Source organism: Amblyraja radiata, chromosome 37, assembly GCF_010909765.2.
Source record: "Amblyraja radiata isolate CabotCenter1 chromosome 37, sAmbRad1.1.pri, whole genome shotgun sequence".
In the NCBI taxonomy this organism is placed as follows: domain Eukaryota; kingdom Metazoa; phylum Chordata; class Chondrichthyes; order Rajiformes; family Rajidae; genus Amblyraja; species Amblyraja radiata.
The window spans coordinates 7,647,625-7,666,970 of NC_045992.1; the positions used below are offsets into that span (position 1 = coordinate 7,647,625).

Here is a 19,346-nt window from a genome sequence, read left to right on the forward strand (position 1 = left end):
TGGTGAAGCTTTATCTCTGCATCTATCAAAGAATTCTGACAATTTAAAGGCATTTAATCAATCAACTTTGTTCTGTTTTTCACTGGGGAAGTAAGTCCAGGCTGGTTTATGTTTTCCTGCTCGTTATAACCTCTCCGTTCTGGAATCATCATTGTAAATCTTCCCCTTATTTTCTCCAGTGCTTCGGTATCATTTTACATTGATGCACTGAACCACTTATCCTGCTGCGTTTTATAGATCCTGCAGTTGGGATCACAGGGAATCTGGGCAGTAGGTAGGGAGCACACACACTCATACTCACTAAGTGAATAAAGGGCCTGTCCCACTTTCATGACCTAATTCACGACCTCTGCCGAGTTTGCCCTTGACTCATACTCGCAGCATGGTCGTCACGAGGTCGTAGGTAGGACGTAGCAGGCCGTGATGCTAGTCGTAGGTGCTCGTGGCATCAAGTAGGTCGGGGCGTTTTTTCTAGCCTGATGAAAAATGTCCACGAGTAAAAAAGGTTGTGAATTAGGTCGTGAAAGTGGGACGGGCCCTTAAAGGTCTCGACCCGAAACGTCACCTATTCCTTCGCACCACAGATGCTGCCTGACCCGCTGAGTTTCTCCAGCATTTTTGTCTACGCACTCACTAACGCACACTTCCGTTCTCGGCTCAACGCTTCAACGCAGGGTTTGCACGTTCTCCTAGTGACTGCGTGGGCTTCCACCAAGTGGACGCAAAATCCTGGAGTAACTCGGTGGGACAGGCAGACATATCACTAGAAGGAAGGAATGGGTGACATTTTGGGTCGAGACCCTACATCTATCTTTGTCTCATCCCCATCTGTGATGTTTATATACTGGCTATATAGTACGGGTGATTCGTAAAGGTGTCAGGGGTTATGGGGAGAAGGCAGGAGAATGGGGTTGAGAGGGAAAGATAGATCAGCCATGGTTGAATGGCGAATTGGACACGATGGGCCAAATGGCCCAATTCTGCTCTGAGAGATGATGAACTGAGAGGACAGACGGGGCTTCATTTGAACACCCATAGATATAACACCGCCTTGTACGCTGCTGTAACCCCCTCAGTAGTGCCAGCCATTCACCCTGGATTCCACGACGATGTCTCGGCAGAGGGGTCTGACCCATTGGGACAAAGCTAACACATGGGCTGAGCAAAAGGGGAGGGCACTTGCACCAAATGAAATGTCCAGGGGAACACTGAAGAAGGGTTTCGGCCTGAAACGTTGCCTATTTTCTTCGCTCCATAGATGCTGCTGCACCCGCTGAGTTTCTCCAGCACTTTTGTCTACTGTAAATGGCTCGATTGCAATCACGTATTGTCTTTCCGATGACTGGACATCACACAACAAAATCATCTCACTGTACCTCGGTACACGTGACAATAACCTCAACTGAACCATGGACTGTGGGGGGGGGGGGGGGGTGAACAGGAGTAGGAAAGAAAATTCATGGGTTGTTTGGGTGAGCAGAGGTCCCACTAACAAGTTGAACAAATGGTTGCAAACACTGTAGCGACACACTTGGGATCACTGGCTTCCCTTCATACACAGGCCACCGAGTCACGACACACACTATAGTCAAAGCAACCCTTTGTGCTCAGTCCACCACAGTCCAGGGTCCACTGGTGGATGGATTTTCAACGGGAAAACACATTTGCAGATAATAGATGGTGGAATATGACTCAATAAATGGGCATCTTGCACATGATATAGAAGCTGGTCCATTTTCATTTAGATTTATGGTCATTCTACCGAAGGCAGTGGAGACTAATTCACTGAATGACCTGATTTTGTACCATACATGTATTCAAGAGAGAGTTAGATATACAGTAGCTCTAAGGGCCAACAGAATCAAGGAGAAAGCAGGAACCGGGTACTGATTCTGGATGATCAGCCCTGATCATATTGAATGGTGGTGCAGGCTGGAAGGGCCGAATGGCCTACTCCTGCACCCTATTTTCTACGTTTTCTGTGTTTCTATTCCTCCAATCTCCTGTTTTCCCACGCAACCCTTCGGCACTTTGACGCTATCAATATGTCTACTACCCTCAAATAAAGGGCAGAGTGCCAGAGACCAGCGCTGGTATAATCACCAACGCTGCTCCGTGGGTTCCTGGAGCCACGGACAGCACTGCTAATGCAGACACGTTTCACTCTCTATTTCAACCACAATGAAATGTAGCCTGAGATTCCCGCACACTTGCAGGGTGGGACTCCCTCCACCACTCCTTTCCTTTCAGACTCCTCGACATGCAGACTTTTAAAGGCCTGTCCCACGAGCATGCGAATGCATGCGGCAAGCGCGACCAAACCAGAAGCGGGGACCGCGCGGAGGTCGAGTGAGTGACATGAAGTTCGAGCGAATTCGGCGGGAAGTTCGCGCGTGACGTACGGCGTCGAGGCGGCTGCGGGCCGGCAGGCCGTTGCCGCGCGGAACTTTTGAACACGATCAGTTTTTCGGAGCCCCGCGCGATGTCGGGACCAGCTCCGCACAACTCCATACGGCTCCGGCGATCGAAGTGGGACCGGCCCCGCGAGGCCGTACGGCTCAAGCGACCACGTTAGGTCGTGCTTGCCGCATGGAGTCGCATGCTCGTGGGACAGGCCCTTTAGGTCGTGCTTGCCACATGGAGTCGCATGCTCGTGGGACAGGCCCTTTACTCTCCACTTTTCACCTCCTAGTCTCCATCACCATCTCCTCCCGTCCCTTCCCGACCTGACACTTATCTACCAATCAACCCCCCTTTACCTATCAAGCGCAGTTTAGTTTATTGTCACGTGTTCCGAGGTACAGTGATAAGCTTTTTTTTAGCGGGCCCAGAGGCAACTCTCTCTACCCACCGCTGACTCGAGTGAAACCCCTTTATCTCTCAACACCAACCAGCACAAGAGGAATTGTCAGGGAGACCAAGTCTGGGGCCAAAAGTATAAGAGTCTCACTAATTAATCCAATTGGGAATTTGGAAGAAATCTTTCCACAAAGCATGGTGAGAATGTGAAGTGTGAAGACACCACCAGATGGATCAGTGGAGATAATTAACTGGATAGATGCACAAGGGACAGAGGGATGAGCGCAAAGGGTGAAGTGAAGGCAGGTGGGAGAGGGCTTGTGTGAATACTAGTTGGGCTGAATGGCCTGATTTTGTACCAGCGCCAGACACCCGGGTTCGATCCTGACAATGGATGCTGTCTGTACGGAGTTTGCACGTTCTACCTGTAAACTGCGTGCGTTTTCTCCAAGAACTTCGGTTTCCTCACGCACTCTAAAGACGTACAGGTTTGTAGGTTAATTGGCTTGGTATAAATTTAAATTGTCCCCAGTGTGTGTAGGGTAGTGTTAGTGTGTGGGGGTCGCTGGTCGGTGCGGGCTCGGTGGGCCGAAGGGCCTGTTTCCGTGCTGCATCTCTAAACTAAAGTAAACTAAACTAAATTAAATTATCTGCGTCTTTCATAAAGAAACCATTGTTTTGAAAGAGAACACACACGCACGCACACAAATCCCGAATAGCTGTGGGTTATGAGATTTGGATCACTGCCATTTTCTGTACAGTATTAACATAAAGGCACTATGAATAAACTGATATATATTATGTGAAATATACATCAACTTTCTTTTTCAAATGTAGGAGTCTGCCCCTTTTCTGATATACTCTCTACAACATCAGTATCAAATACCACTTGATACATTGTACAACTCTGAAGTTTAATAAAGTCAACTCTAAAATGTTCACTCCTTTTAAATTAAAGACAGCATGGAGCGTAGTTCTACTATTTTGGAACTATCACCAGAAAGTTGGAAGCATACTCGCACAATACAGCTAGGCATGAGCAAACCAATGCTGTTCAAAAGGGAACTGCAGATGCTGGAATATCGAAGGTACACAAAATTGCTGGGGAAACTCAGCGGGTGCAGCAGCATCTATGGAGCGAAGGAAATAGGCGACGTTTCGGGCCGAAATCCTACTTCAGACGCAGCAAACCAATGCTGTTCTCTGCTGTGTTTTAATCCTCTGCAATTCTCAGGGTTACTTTTACCAAGCTCCTACGCTTCTTGCTATGTACTATTCACGGTTCTGGACTCAAATCCTACAGTGGAGACTTGAGCACACATGGTGAATCTCAGGAGATCCTGAGAGATACGGCATGGTAGCACAGCGGTAGAGTTGCTGCCTTGCAGCGTCAGGGTCCCAGGTTCGATCCTCACTTCGGGTGTTGGCTCTATGGCGTTTGTACGTTTTCCTCGTGACCCTCGTGGGTTTTCTCCAGGTGCTCTGGTTTCCTTCCACACTCAAAAGACATACAGGTTTGCAGGCTAATTGGCTTGGTAAAATTGTAAATTGTCCCTAGTGCGTGTAAGATAGCGTTAGTGTGCGGGGATTGATGGTCAGAGCACACTCAGTGGGCTGAATGGCCAATGTATCTCTAAACTAAACTAAACTAGATTAAGGCTGAATCTCCAGTGCAGTAATTCTCAGAGTAGTGTACCTATGAAGAGCCATGATTGAGCAGGGTGTTGCACCTTAGTCCCTTCCCTGTCTGTTTGGGTGGAAGCAAAAGATTCTCAGCCATTACTTAGATAGCGAGTTAGGGATTTCTTGCAGTTTTCCTGGCAATCGTAATGCCTCAATCAGTTTTTCGAAAACATAATAATAATAATAATAATAATAATAATAATAATAATAATGGATGGGATTTATATAGCGCCTTTCTAATACTCAAGGCGCTTTACATCGCAGTATTCATTTACTCCTCAGTCACACTCGGTGGTGGTAAGCTACTTCTGTAGCCACAGCTGCCCTGGGGCAGACTGACGGAAGCGTGGCTGCCAATCTGCGCCTACGGCCCCTCCGACCACCACCAATTACTCACACACATTCACACACAGGCAAAGGTGGGTGAAGTGTTGAAGTTTTGGGGTCAGGATCCTTCTTTAGAATCAGTCTGAAGAAGGGACCCACCTGAAATGGATCTGTCAATTTCCCTCCACAAATCCTGCCTGACCAGTCGAGTTCCTCCAGCACTCGGTGTTTCCCTGAAGACGGTAACATCTGTAGTTCTTCTTGAATCCATATTAACTCATCATTTCTATTTGTGTGACCTTGCTCCACACCCATTGGCTCTTGCAGTCCATAGAATGCAACAGTGACTACTCGTTGTATAGGAAGGAACTGCAGATGCTAGTTTATATCGGAGATAAACACAAAATGCTGGAGTATGAGGTGAGAATTCGAGTCGGAACCCTTCTTTAGGGTTTTCTCTGAGTCTGATGTAGGGTTCCAACCCGGAATGTCACCTACTCCTTTTCTCCAGACATGCTACCTAACCCGCTGAGTTACTCCAGCGTTTTGTGTCCATCATCAGTGACTACTCATTGGTTGCCAATGAGGGTGGTGGAGGCAGGTTCTCTGGATGCTTTCAAGAGAGAGCTAGATAGGGCTTTTAAAAATAGCAGTCAGGGGATACGGGGAGAAGGCAGGAACGGGGTACTGATTGGGGATGATCAGCCATTGAATGGCGGTGCTGGCTCGAAGGGCCGAATGGCCTACTCCTGCACCTATTGTTTATTGTCTATTGTTTGTGATGTTTTGAAAGTGATTTGAAAGTTGCTATAGAAATGTAGGTCCTTTTTTCCATTAATTTGCTTGTTTAAAGGCTGCATTTTATTCCACCAGTGGAAGTAAATTTTGAAGTGAGGCGCAAAGTGCTGGAATAACTCACAACGGGTCAGGTAGCATCTCTAGAGAGAAAGGACAGGTGATGTTTTGGAATGTGTAGGAACGAACTGCAGATGCTGGTTTAAACCGAAGATAGAAACAAAAAGCTGGAGTGACTCAGCGGGACGGGCAGCAGCTCTGGAGAGAAGGAATGGGTGACGTTTCAGGTCGAGACCCTTCTTCAGAATGAAAATGGGGGGGTGGGGTTGAATTTTGAAAGGTTTTCTCCTGCCTCTAGATGTCACTATGGCGCACTCTGTAGAAAGGTTGACAGGAAGACATGAAATGCCACCTAGTGGTAGATGCTCAGCAGTCCCAATGCCTCTGATCTCCTCAGGGAATTAACCTTAAAGAATCTGTTCACTTCCAAACCGAGCCGATGATAATAGAAACATAGAAACATATAAAATAGGTACAGGAGTAGGCCATTCGGCCCATCGAGCCAGCCCCGACCCCCATACAATATGATCAAGACTGTTCATCCAAAATCAGTACACCGTTAGGGCTTTTTCCCCATATCCCTTGATTCCCTTAGCCCCAAGAGCTAAACCTAACTCTCTCTTGAAAATGTCATCATAGTGCATTAAAACAACAATTATAACTAGGAGTGCAGGAAGGAACTGCAGATGTCGGTTTACACGGAAGATAAGACACAAAATGCTGGAGTAACTCAGTGGGCTGGGCAGTATCTCTGAGGAGAAGGACTGGGTGATATTTCGAGTCGAGACCCTTCTAATTATAACTAGGCGCAGTCCCATATCACAAATGCAAAAACTGCCCAGCAACGGCACAGAGGTTCCCAGTAAACTGGTTGTGCAGTCTCAAGCAATAGTGGGCTATCGGATCTTTGGTCTCAAAGCACCAAGTCTACCGTTTATTAAATCCGCTACCAATACTTCAAGATCAACTAATCAGAGAATGTCTGCTCCCGTTTACCTTGCTGGTGTAGTGGTACATCATTACACAGTTCAGTGGCCTGGGGACAATGCCACTAGTTCATCCCATTAACCATTGTGTAACACTGTGCTGAATAATCACCCTGAGACTCGAGTTAGAGTGACTGAGTGAAGAACACAATGAAATTTCAACCCACACAAAAATCACTGATGCACCTCCCCGAGCGGCATTAAAGAAATAAATAGACGGTTATAAAAAAACAGGTACAAACACATTAATTCCAACCCAAGTATTTCATCAATAAATCAACCATTATCCAAATAAAGTTTAGATTAAATTCTTGGAGTCATCGTTTATCATGATGGGATTTAAAGTGCGGGCTGGTTGCTTGTCTGTTCAAGAGGTTGCACAGAATTTGCACCATGCACATGCTGTTTGAGCCAAGCAGCCAACTCATAGCCATGTCACACCCAACTCATCTTCACCAACCTCTACATCCATCAGCATAGCTCTCTGTCCCTTTCTCCCACAAGTTTTCCATTGAATGCCACAAATCACCGGGGACATTTAATACTAAAAACTGTCCGTTGGCGCAGGACGCCAAGACGGGGCCATGAATGATGGACCGGGTTAGGAGACAAATTCTAGATAAAAGCCAAATACTTCAAGTTCTTTGAATGCACACACACATATACACACACACACACACACACACACACACACACATACACACATACACACACACACACACACTATATACATATAGTATTTGAAGTGTGTGTATATACATACACACACACACACATCTATATTACTAAAACTCTGTTCTTGAACGGTTTTGGCGATCTGTGCTGCGATTTCCGAGAGAACGCCGCCACTTACGGCCGTCATTTTTGGCCACCTCGCTCAGAGCCCCCCTCCGCCGCATGTGTGCTGAGGATTTTTCCCGTCGATGAAATATGACAGAGATATTAATGATTTTACAAAATTCCCCATTCTCTCTGCTGCCCCTGCTGGTGGGATGGGGGAGGGACTATAAAACCAGGAAGTGGTGTGCCCCAATCAGTCTCTACAACATGGAGGTCCGAGCTCTGAATGACTGAACAAATGTCTATACAGCTGTGAGTAAGTACCCTTAATTTGGTTTGAAAATGAAAATATGGTTATGGTTAGTTTGAAGGAAAATAGCACTGCCTGCAAATGGTTGTTTGAGGGGGTTTGGGTTCTCTCTCTCCCCCCCCCCTCTCTCCTCTCCCCCCCCCCCTCCTCCTCTCCCCCTCTCCTCTCTCCCCCATCTCTCCTCTCACCCCTCTCCTCTCTCCCCCCCTCTCCTCTCCCCTCCCTCTCCTCTCCTCTCCACTCTCCCCACCCCCCTCTCCTCTTCCCCCTTCTCCTCTCCCCCCCTCTCCTCTCCCCCCCTTTCCTCTCGCCCCCCTCTCCCTCCCCTCCCCTCCACACCGCCTTCCCTCCACCCTCCCCCCATGCTCCCCACCTCTCCCCCTCACCCCCCTCTCTCTCCCCCTCACTCTCTCCTCCCCTCTCTCTGTCTCTGCCCCTTCTCTCTCTGCCCTCACTCTCTACCCCCGCCTCCCCCCCCCACCCCTCTCTAGATGTGACTGCAAGTTGGGGGCTATAGTCAGTAGATAGGGTGGTTATGGGGTAAAAGGAGCAAATTAATAATATTAATATAATATCAAGGGGGTTAATTAGCGTGAGTGCGGGGGGGGGGGGGATAGTTAGTGTGTGTGACGCTGCATGCCGCCTCCCCCCCCACAACCGCACGTTGGGGGAACAGACCCAACGGGTCTGCACTTGGTCTAGTATACTATAAAATATGTTTTATAAAAAAAATATATATATATATATATATATATATATATATATATATATATATATATATATATATATATAATTCTGGAGGATATATATATATATACTGGTTAAAAAAATAAAACAGATGGATTTTAGTTTTCCACGATTGTTTGATCTCTGAGCACACAGAAAGATGCAGAAACTGCACAATGAGTGTGTATAATCAGCAGCCATCCAAGGGTCCTACAGGATGTATAATGTCCATTAAGAATTGACAGATCTAACGAGCTCCAGGCTGCTTGCTGTCTCCAGGACACAGGCCAGTAACAGAGTGGAGATCTCGAGTATAGCCCCCAATCAACCAGTCCTCCAGAATGAGCAGGGGGGTGAGAGGGGGGGATTTGGGGGAGGGGGGGGAGAAATAGGAGCAGAGAGAGGGAAGAAAGTGGGAAAGAGAAAGGGAGCAGGTAAGGGACAGAGGAAGTGTGGTGGGAGAAGAAAGGAGATGGAAAAGGGGATACAGTTGGGGGTAGGAGATAGGAAAAGAGTGAGGGGAGTGAAGAGAGAGAGGACAGGGGAACGAAATGGGAGGAATGAGAAAGTGACAAGGGAGAATCAGGAAGAGAGCAAGCCTCGAAGGGGGGGGGGGGGGAGGAGGGGCATGTGGGGAAAGAGTGAGATTAGAGTGATAATATATGTAAGTAAGTACGTTTATTGGCCAAGTATTCACATACAAGGAATTTGCCAAGGCGCTCCGCCCACAAGTAACAACATGACATACAGTGACAGTTACGAATGACTCAGAAAACTAACTATTAATAATAATAAAACATTGATGATAAAACACCATTGATCAAGCATGTGAACCAACAAAATATCGGGGAAGGATGGGAGGGAGGCACAAAGATAAGGATACAAAAGGTGCCTAGAGATGTGAAACTAGGAGGATGAAGCTGCCACATGGATTTACAGGAATTATGGGTATCCATCATATTCAACATTGATTGGACGTTTACAAGCTATTTCAAATTTAAAACATGTTAAACCTGACTCATAAAATTCAATAAACTGTTTACGGTGAAGAAAGATAATCAACGTCAAAATAGGTCCAGGGGGAGAGAGAATCTGATCATATTACCAGGCTTATACAACACTATTTATGTCACAACAATTTTACAAATTATTCCCCAGAAATGCCTGCTCCATTTCCAGAACACAGTTTCTAGTCAAACAAGTGGAGGCTGGTGAATCAAGGTTTAACTCGGAGTGTGTATGCATGGAAAAACACTGGAGACTGGATATTTGCTTTCCAGTCACTAAGATCTACTAGATCCTCAGATTTCGAAGACCATCGATCCTTGCAAGACTGGGAGACCCCCCACAAGTAAATGGCATTCATTGTTGGGGCAAGACCCACAGCTTCTGACTAACTTCCAAAAATGCACCATTGTCAACTCATTTCCCTGGCAATGCATTCAAACATTTGTATCCAAAATGCCGCACATCCCTTGAAAGTTGCAAAGGAGCTTTGGTGTCTGAAACCAGCATAAAATACTGAAAACACTCAGGAGACCAGACAGCTGCTGAAGACTGAGAGAGAAACAATTTATCTACCAGTGGTGGGGCTGGTAGAGTTGCTGCCTCACAGTGCCAGAGACCCTGGTTCAATAATGACCTTGGGTGCTGTCTGTGTGGAGTTTGTACGTTTCGCATGTGACTGCATGGGTTTCCTCCCACATCCCAAAGACGTGCATGTTAGTGGATTATTTAGCCACTGTAAATTGCCACTAGCGAGTGAAGGCAAGATTTGAATAGGCGAGCGTTAGTCAGCATGGGCGTGGTGGGCCGAAGGGCCTGTTTCCATGCTGTATGATTCTATATAATACCAGAATGCCCCCTATTCTGCTGAGTGGTTCCAGCATTTCTGCTTTTCGTTATAACTCAAGTTTCTGCATGGTTGTGCCACAGAGCGTGTGCATGCACGTTCATGCATGTGTTTGTTAGCATGTGCATGCATGTGTGTGTGAGTGCATGTGTGATTACATGTGTGTGTGTGTGTGTGTGTGTGTGTGTGTGTGTGTGTGTGTGAGAGAAGGGGTAGGTACAGAATGGAAGGGATAGTGACTTGGGTTGGGTGTGAGTACACACCAGAGTGTGTGTCCATGTGGTTATGTATAAGGGGGTCCTTAGACAAAGGTTAGTGCAGATCCAGGCTCCAGATGTACAGGAGAGTGTCTGTGAGTTTCTGCAACCATTGCCTGCATTTAACATCTTCTATTTTAAGAGTAGATTAGATTAAACTCTCCACATGCCAACCACAGTCACCGCGGGCGGCTCCACACACGGTGTACCAGCACAGTATCGTGCCTTTCATCCATACCAGGGGGCAACCTATATTTAACCTGGTGATGGTAACATCACCATGAACTGCAGCCCTCTCACTTCATTCAGCCTGGGCCTGAGCTGAGCTGAGCTGGGCCAGCCCCGTGTGTGCGTCCCGTTCAGGCAGCTTCACCCTGCCAGTGGTTACAGATATCAACACCAAGAGCTCAGGCCCGCTCGCCCGTTGACACTAGCTTTCTGAGTGATGTTAGTTAGCCAGGGTGAAACGGCAGCGTTTAATCACAGTTTAAATTTTTTTTTTATATTGTTGACAAAGTGGCAATGCGTTGAGGTTATTTCTCCAGTGCGCTGTAGAAGTGTCTCCAAGTCTACACACCCCACCCTCAACTCTCTCCAGTCCTGGACCAACAGCGGGCTGCAGAGAGACAGAAAGAGAGCTAGAGAGAGAGATGGAGAATGGAGAGAGAGAGAGACAGAGAGAGGGAGAGAGGGGGGAGGGAGATAGAGGGAGAGAGAGAGAGAGAGAGAGAGAGAGAGGGGGGGGGGGGGGGAGGGAGAGAGAGAGAGAGAGAGAGAGGGGGAGAGAGAGAGAGAGAGAGAGAGAGGGAGAGAGAGGGAGAGAGAGGGAGAGAGAGAGGGAGAGAGAGGGAGAGAGAGGGGGAGAGAGGGGGAGAGAGGGGGAGAGAGGGGAGAGAGGGGGAGAGAGGGGGAGAGAGGGGGAGAGAGGGGGAGAGAGGGGGAGAGAGGGGGAGAGAGTGGGGGAGAGAGGGAGAGGGGAGAGAGCGAGAGAGTGAGAGAGGGGGATAGAGGGGAGAGAGAGTGGGAGAGAGAGGGAGAGAGGGGGGATGAGAGAGGGGGAGAGAGAGGGAGAGAGAGGGAGAGGGAGGGAGAGAGAGGGAGAGAGAGGAGGAGAGGGGTGGGGAGTGTTGATGGGAAGTTGCAGGAAGGGCCCTGGTGAATGTACTGGTCCAGAGACCAAGAAACACCCACACGGGGACGGGACTGGCGGCCTCGCGAGGGATCCGAGCTCTCAGCCCAATTTTGAGGAATCTCCTCGTTATATTTCTTACCCCCACGCCCTGCCCGCCTCCAAACCTTCTCCCGATAAAACCCACACCCACCCCCCTCCCCGCCTCTGCCGTTCAGATCTTTATTGCTATTGTATGAATACAATGGCAAATATCGGTTCTGTTAGCGGCAGAGTTGTCTCCCGGGCAGTGGGGCTGACAGACCCACTTGGAACATGAGAAGAAAAGGAATGGGTGACTTTTCAGGTCGAGGCCCTTCTTCTGACCCCCATTCCTTCTCTCCAGAGATGCTGCCCTCCCCGCTGGGTTTACTCCAGCATGTTGTGTCTATGTTCGGTTTAAACCAGCATCTGCAGCCAGTTCCTCCCTGCACGACCAGTGACCCTTGTACAGAAAGAAGCCCTTGTTCCACCGTTAGGATGAGGTACAGCGAGGCGGCTGCGTTGGCCGAGCGTTCACCAGCACAACGGCCACCCTCTAACCGGGGAAAAATGTTCCCCCTCTAAAAACCCCGACCATGGGGAGGAGTCCCGGCCTCAACCCTTCCATCTGACACCAGCCAAATCCGGCGGGGATTTCCCCTGGTACTTCCAGACGATGCCAATCCACACTTCGCCATTCCCAACGCCCAAGTTGGGAACTCTAGCCCTGGTCTGGTTGCACGGACCCCAGTAGATCTGAACCCAACACAGTGTAGACCCCCGATCACTAACAACCACCCGCGAGGGGACAGGCAATCTCCCGCACGGCGGGACCAGGTTTGCTGGGGAAAGGATGAAAATTGGGAGAAAGAATGGGAGAGAGGGAGAGAGGGTAGCAGAGAAAATGAGAGGGGAGAAGACAGAAGGGGAGAGGCGAGGGAGAGGAGAGAGGATGGAGGCTGGTGGCTGGAGGGGGCAGGTGGTAGAGGGGCGAAGGGAATGGGGTGGGAAGGGACTTGTACACGCTGGGAGAAAGGAGACGGGGATCGGGGCAAGGAAGGAATGGAGACTAGAAGGGGTGGAAGGTTTGTGTAGGGAGTTGAAGGGAAGTGTGTGTGTGGGGAGGGGGGTGGGATGGGGGTGGGAGGGTGCGGGGGAATTGGGCAAGAGGTGGGGAGCAGTCATTGAAGAGAGACTGTGTGTGTGTGGGGGGGGGGGGGGGTAGAGGGGCGTGAGGGGGAGTGGAGGCAATGGGGAAAAGGGAGCGAGAGGACAGGGGCGGAATGGGGGTGAGGGCGAGGGGAGGCAGAGTGGAGCAAACTTTTTTGTTGGCGAGCAGCGGTCCTGCAACTCTTCAGCGCTCACCTCCCCCCCAGCCCACCCGAACATCTCTGCCCCCTTCCCCGATCTCTCCTCCTCCCAGTGTCCGCTGAGCTCCTCATGAAGGGGAGACAGTGAGTGTCGCCAAACCCCGGGCTGTCTAACTGCATCTCACCTCAACCCCCCACTCCAAAAGCCTAATGATGTCCTTCAATGAGAAGAAATCAGCAGAAACGGGGCAGCTCTAGACTCCGGGGAAAAAAAGTTTCCCCTCCCTCCCTTCAAGGAACCATTGTGGGGTGGGGGTGGATAGAAATAGTTGTTAGTCTCACAGCCGTGGCCCGGAGAGGCTGCGTTGAAGGTCTCAAGCAGCCCGCTCGCGTTTCCCAACCCCGCTCTGCAAGCGAGCGAAGGCGGAGGTTTGACAAGTCCACACACACACACTCCCTCTCTCCTTACCTGCGTGACAGAGGCCGAGGGATAAAACCAGGCTGAGAGCCGCCAGCCCGGGGGGCAACCGGGGCCGAAGCATAGCGGGACTTGCTGGATGGAGGGAACCCTCCTCTCCCGGCCGCGGCGAGTCTTGTCTTGAGAGAGAGCGAGAGACGAACAAGCGAACACACACACACTCCGTTCTCTCTCTCTCTCTCTCTTCTGTCTTCGCTCCTTGCGGTAGCTCACTCCAGGAATATATGTGGGCAAACTTAGAACAGTAAATGTTTTCAGCAGCGCTTCAAAAATACAAGGATTCCTTGATTTTCCTTTTTATCCCAGTCCTTCCCGGGGTGAATGAAGTCGGTGCTAGCAGAGCAGACGGAGCCCGGCTTTCTTCCAGTCACTTTGAAATACCAAGTTGTGCGTGATGTTCATTTCAGCTCCGTGGAATCACTCCCCCATCCAGTGTTGGTGCGTGTGTGTGTGTTTTGAAGACAGACAGACACACACGGCAGTATCCCGCCACTTCACCCTCTAGGTGTAAAGAGTTCCGCCTACCCCCCCCCCCCCCTCAAAAAACAAAAATATATCGACGATATCCAAGCAAGCCCCGGGAAGTGTAGTCGCAAAACCCGGCAGCTTCCAGAACTCCCAACCCTCTCTCTCCCAGTCCGATCCTCCTCGAATCCGGGCGGCGGTGGCTTCAGAACAACTCGACCAACCTATAACAGAGCGAGTAGTTTAATAAACCCACAGCCACAGAAACATCCAAATCTCTCTCTCTCTCTCCCCCCCACCCACCCCAACCTCCTCCCCTCCCCACACAGCTGTCGATGTGCAGCCAGCTCATCCTCAATCTGATTGATGGAAGTCAAAGTCGACCTAAAATAGATTGTAAACTCTATATTATTAATAAACGCGGGTAGCCTGACCTCGGTTCCCCTTTACACAATTAATTTAACGTAACTCGCACATTGGCAATGACGTGGTTTTGTACATTGTTTACTAGTGTAGATACATCCACAATCAATTTATTTCATAAGCTGCGATTTTAGGCGAATTATTGCCGATCTGGGTCCCGGGGGCCAATTGGAAATAAATATTTCATTGAGCATTGAGTTTAATATATTGTTCTGTTTTTATTTGTTCTTAATTGGGATAGAGATTGAAACATACGTTATTTAAACTTCCATCATCATTGAAGCAGATGTCTTTATCCATTAGGTTTATAGTTCTTTATGAAATAAAGATTAACTTGCCCTGAAGTATTAAAACGGCTCCTGCGGGAGATTTGACAGAAAATGGGATCTACTGTGTGTAATATACATGGACCCATGGCAATGCTCGTTCAGTTATTACTTCCCTTAAGTCAGGACAAGAAAACACAAACTTGCCTGTAAATTGGCTTAAAATTCAGAGCATTTAAAAAAAAAAATCACGATTTTGAACGTTGCACAACCCCCTCTTCTCTCTGGACAAAAATATTAATGTTTAAAGTCTGAACAGCAAATAAACAGCGATGAACAGCCGACCGTGTAATCCCGAATGATCCTGTTAGAAAAACAAATTAATGAATCAACTATTTTTTTTAACATGCGCCAGGCTGTGTATTAAGCGCTTGAGTGCAAATACTGGCATGCATAATGGTCAGATAAATACAAGCGGATGGGTTGATCAAGTGCACTGGAATTAAGCGCACAATAGTAACAAAAAAATGATTTAAAATAAAATTAGCCCAATCTGTGCAATCGCCCCCTGATAGCAGTGACTGGCGTTAATCAGTTCAATCTTGTGTTAATTCAGTGAGTACACACACACACCCACCCACACACACAACACAGTCATAGCGTGTGTGCGACCACATTCCTATCTCAATGCCTTTTATTTCAATGTATATGGTTAACTCTCTTAAAGCATACGTTTACAGCTGAAATGTGAAGGGCCTTTTGATGTAACGCGCTGTAAATATACACTGCAGCCAAGAATGTCCTTCTTGAAGGCTCGATTACTCACTTTCAAATGCACTCTTTAACTGTAGTAAAGTTTTAGACAGGAGTTGGGAGATAACAGGGGCCGGAGACGGTCCGACATTACCTGGCATCTGCACTAACTCGATAGTTTTACAAGTACTTTCAGCAGCGACCTTGATGTGAAGATCTGGTACCGTTTATTGTCTAACAGTATGATAAGGCTGACTGGGCTGGCGCCACGCAAAGACTGAATGGCGATACTGTCCGGTGCAGAGAGTTGGGGGTTGGAATCAGTGGGAAATGTTGGCCATCACTTCGTAGCGTCAATGAGCGCCAGTGTGACTAGGGGAAGCCGATACCTTTTCACCCGCCGCTGTGTGTGTGTGTGTGTGTGTGTGTAAAAAGGCATGCTAAAAACAACTTAAAAACTTGATTTAACAGACTCCTCTCTGATGATAAACTCAATGCCAACAAAGAACCACTTATATATACTCCAGCCCCGAGCAACAGTTAAAGAGTTCTGCGTAGGATGGAACTTCAGATGCTGGTTTAAACCGGAGATGGACACAAAAAGCTGGAGTAACTCAGCGGGACAGACAGCTTCTCTGGAGAATAGGGAATAGGCGACGTTTCGGGTCGAGACCCTTCTTCGGAAGTTTTCAAGACTTCTGGCAGTTTCAATATAGTTTCACAAAACAACTCAGCTAGTTTCAAGAGTGCACTTTAACATTTAAAACAAGAAGGGTCTTCATATGCATCATCAAATCCAACAAAGGCAAATTTAAAAGCTCTCATCCATAATGCAAACTGCAAGAACCAATTTAGATAAATGATGAATTACATAAAACATGATATTTTGGACGGAAATGGCCAAATAATCTCCGTTTAAAATAAAAGTTTTGCGGAAGTTTCTTTCCAGAATGGTTTCCACGGTGACAGTAGCCGGGTCTTTTGTTATTTGCCGTTTCTTAACGCTAGCCGGTCTTAAGGTGACCACTGTCCGAGGGCTGGCGATATGAAGCGCAGTCTCGCTCGAAAAAAGCAGCAGCGAGTTCACGTTGAACGAGGCGACACGAGGGGGCGCTCGCAGCCGGGCATCGCAAGCGAAACACCAGAACTGACCCCAAACCCAAGTTAGAAATAGATTATTAATACATTGGTGTGTTTGAGGAAGGGGGAGGGAGGGGGGGTGAGATTGGAGGATTAGAATTATAGCAGCACATGAGATGAACAGATCTGATAGATGCACAGAGTCTCTTGCCAAGAGGAGCAGAGGACAGAGGTTTAAGGTGACGGGGAAAAGATTTAATAGGAATCTGAGGGGTAACATTTTCACACAAAGGGTGGTGGTGGGTGTATGGAACAAGCTGCCAGAGCAGGTAGTTGAGACTGGGATTATCCCAACATATAAGAACCAATTGGACGGGTACATGGATAGGACATGTTTCGAGGGACATGAACCAAATGTGGGCAGGTGGGACTAGTGTAGCTGGGACATGCAGCTGGGCTGAATGAAGAGCCTGTTTCCATACTGTGACTCTATGACTCCTAAAATGATTTCACTTATACCCCCTCCAAAGAGCGTCCCATAAGAATTAATTTATAGATACAAAATGATTATTAAATTAAAACATACTTTAAATGTTGCAAACACTCAGAAGGTCCGTCAGCATCTGTGGACATTTGTGTGGAAATCTGTGGACTTCAGACTGAAGAAGGGCTTCGACCCTAAACGTTGCCTATTTCCTTCGCTCCATAGATGCTGCCTCATCCGCTGAGTTTCTCTAGCATTTTTGTTTACCTTCCGTGGAAAGTTCCAATATTTAACGTTCCACTGGTTAACGTTCCAATATTTACCTCTACAATTGTGTTAGTCAATGAAGGAATAGATATTGTCCCTTATCATAAAAATACATAGATTTGAAATCAGCTGCACCTTATGTATTTGAAAACACCAATACATTCTTTTGGATCCCCTTTTCAACAGCTGCAGGTGAATGGGGCTCATGTGAGTCCACAAACGCTGAGTGAGTGTTTCCTGCATCTGTTTATACATTTCAGATTCCCAGTGCCTACTGTTTACTTTTTGATCAACAATATTTTTTTTGGGTGTATGGAACAAGCTTCCAAAGGAGGCAGTTGAGGCAGGGACTATCCCAACGTTTACGAAAAAGTTAGACAGGTACATGGATAGGACAGGTTTGGAGGGATATGGACCAAATGCAGGCAGGTGGGACTGGCTGGGACATGTGGGCAGGTTGGGATGAAGGGCCTGTTTCCACACTGTATCACTCTATGACTCTAAGATTATGAAATGAGTTTTAGTTGTGATGTAGACTTCGCGTTTGAGTTACATCAGTCTGAAGAAGGGACCCGAGTCTGTCCATCTCCCTCCAGAGATGTCGGCTGTCTCGCTGAGTTACTCCAGCACCCTGTGTTGTGTTCAAGATCCCAGCATCCGCTGTCCCTCGTGTTCCTCGAGTTATATTAGTTGTGACTCCGCATTCTTCTAGACCATTTCTTTCTGTTGACAATTCTGGGACAAGCTGGCGTGCAAGGTTGAGGTCTGTACTGATCCAGTATTAGATGGTGTAGACATCGCCTATTTCCTTCGCTCCATAGATGCTGCCTCACCCCGCTGAGTTTCTCCAGCATATTTGTCTACCTTACAGTATTAGATGGTGATCTCTCCCCCCACCCTGTCCCATTTATGTCTGCTGACAAAACAGTGCAGCGAGCAGGGATCATTGTCTTCAGAGGCTGTGGATTTATCTTAGTGAAAAGGGGGGGAGATAAAGCATGTGTGGTGTCCCGCTATGATCTGTCGTCATGACAAGCCACACAGTGCTGGGAGACCAGGAATAGACACAAAATGCTGGAGTAACTCGGTGGGACGGGCAGCATCTCTGGAGAGAAGGAATGGGTGGCGTTTCGGGTCGAGGCCCTTCTTCAGACCGGGTCCTTGAGAATGTAGCGGGAGGATGTATCAGAGAGGTCGGCTGTGCTGCAGATATATCACCGGTCTCCTATGCGTTAGGAGCGCGATGCTGGATTGCAGAGGCTTCCGTGCCTCTGACTTGCCTGCGTGAGTCAGCAAACGCAGCCCCCTCCTTTCTCCAGCTCTGCAAGGATTCGGTTCCGACTCCCCTCCCTCTCTCCCTCCCTGCTTGAAGCTCGCACGCTGTTCCTTCCCCTGGGTGATCCCCAAACTGTGCAGGCAGCAGACACTTCCCAGCGCGGCCACAAAGCAGAGTTCCTCTTCAACGCTGCCTCCAGAATGAATCTGCCAGAGGTGTAATCATTATCAATAATGCAGGGCCAATAATGTTATACCAGCTCAAGACACCGATCTACCATGGCAATTGCCTTGTTCAGGAATCCCTGCCGTTCCAAGATGCCCAGGCGCAGGCAGTGAGGGGACAGACAGCGTCTCTCGTTCACAACTTCATCTTAAAACACCTACACGCTATCTTCCACCACCCCCCACCCCCTCTAATAAAAACACATTAAAACAAATATTTTTCAACCTTGGTCGTAAGAGAAAATGGGAAGACACAACAAGAGACTACAGATGCCTCAGGACGCCAGAGACCCGGGTTCGATCCCGACCTCGGGTGCTGTCTGTGTGGTGTTTGCACATTCTCCCAGTGACCGCCTGGGTTTAGGGTTTGGGTTTTCCAAACCAGCACCTGCAGTTGGTTGGGTCTCCAGAAATGTGCAAAGTCATGCCCCTGTCCCACTTAGGAAACCTGAACGGAAACCTCTGGAGACTTTGCGCCCCACCCAAGGTTTCCGTGCGGTTCCCGGAGGTTTTTGTCAGTCTCCCTACCTGCTTCCACTACCTGCAACATCCGGCAACCACCTGCAACCTCCGGGACCCGCACGGAAACCTTGGG

The 19,346-nt window shown here is 48.3% G+C and overlaps 1 protein-coding gene across 2 annotated transcripts in view; it reads right to left on the reverse strand.

Annotated features, from left to right (window-relative positions):
- Positions 1-14,245, reverse strand: part of unc5b (unc-5 netrin receptor B) — a 208,431-nt gene extending 194,186 nt beyond the window's left edge. For both annotated transcript variants that reach the window (XM_033012686.1, XM_033012685.1), the window contains exon 1: positions 13,505-14,245. In XM_033012686.1, the coding sequence (XP_032868577.1) occupies positions 13,505-13,577 (73 nt within the window). In that variant the 5' untranslated portion in view covers positions 13,578-14,245. The remainder of the gene's footprint in view (positions 1-13,504) is intronic.
- Between the last annotated feature and the right edge of the window lie 5,101 nt (positions 14,246-19,346).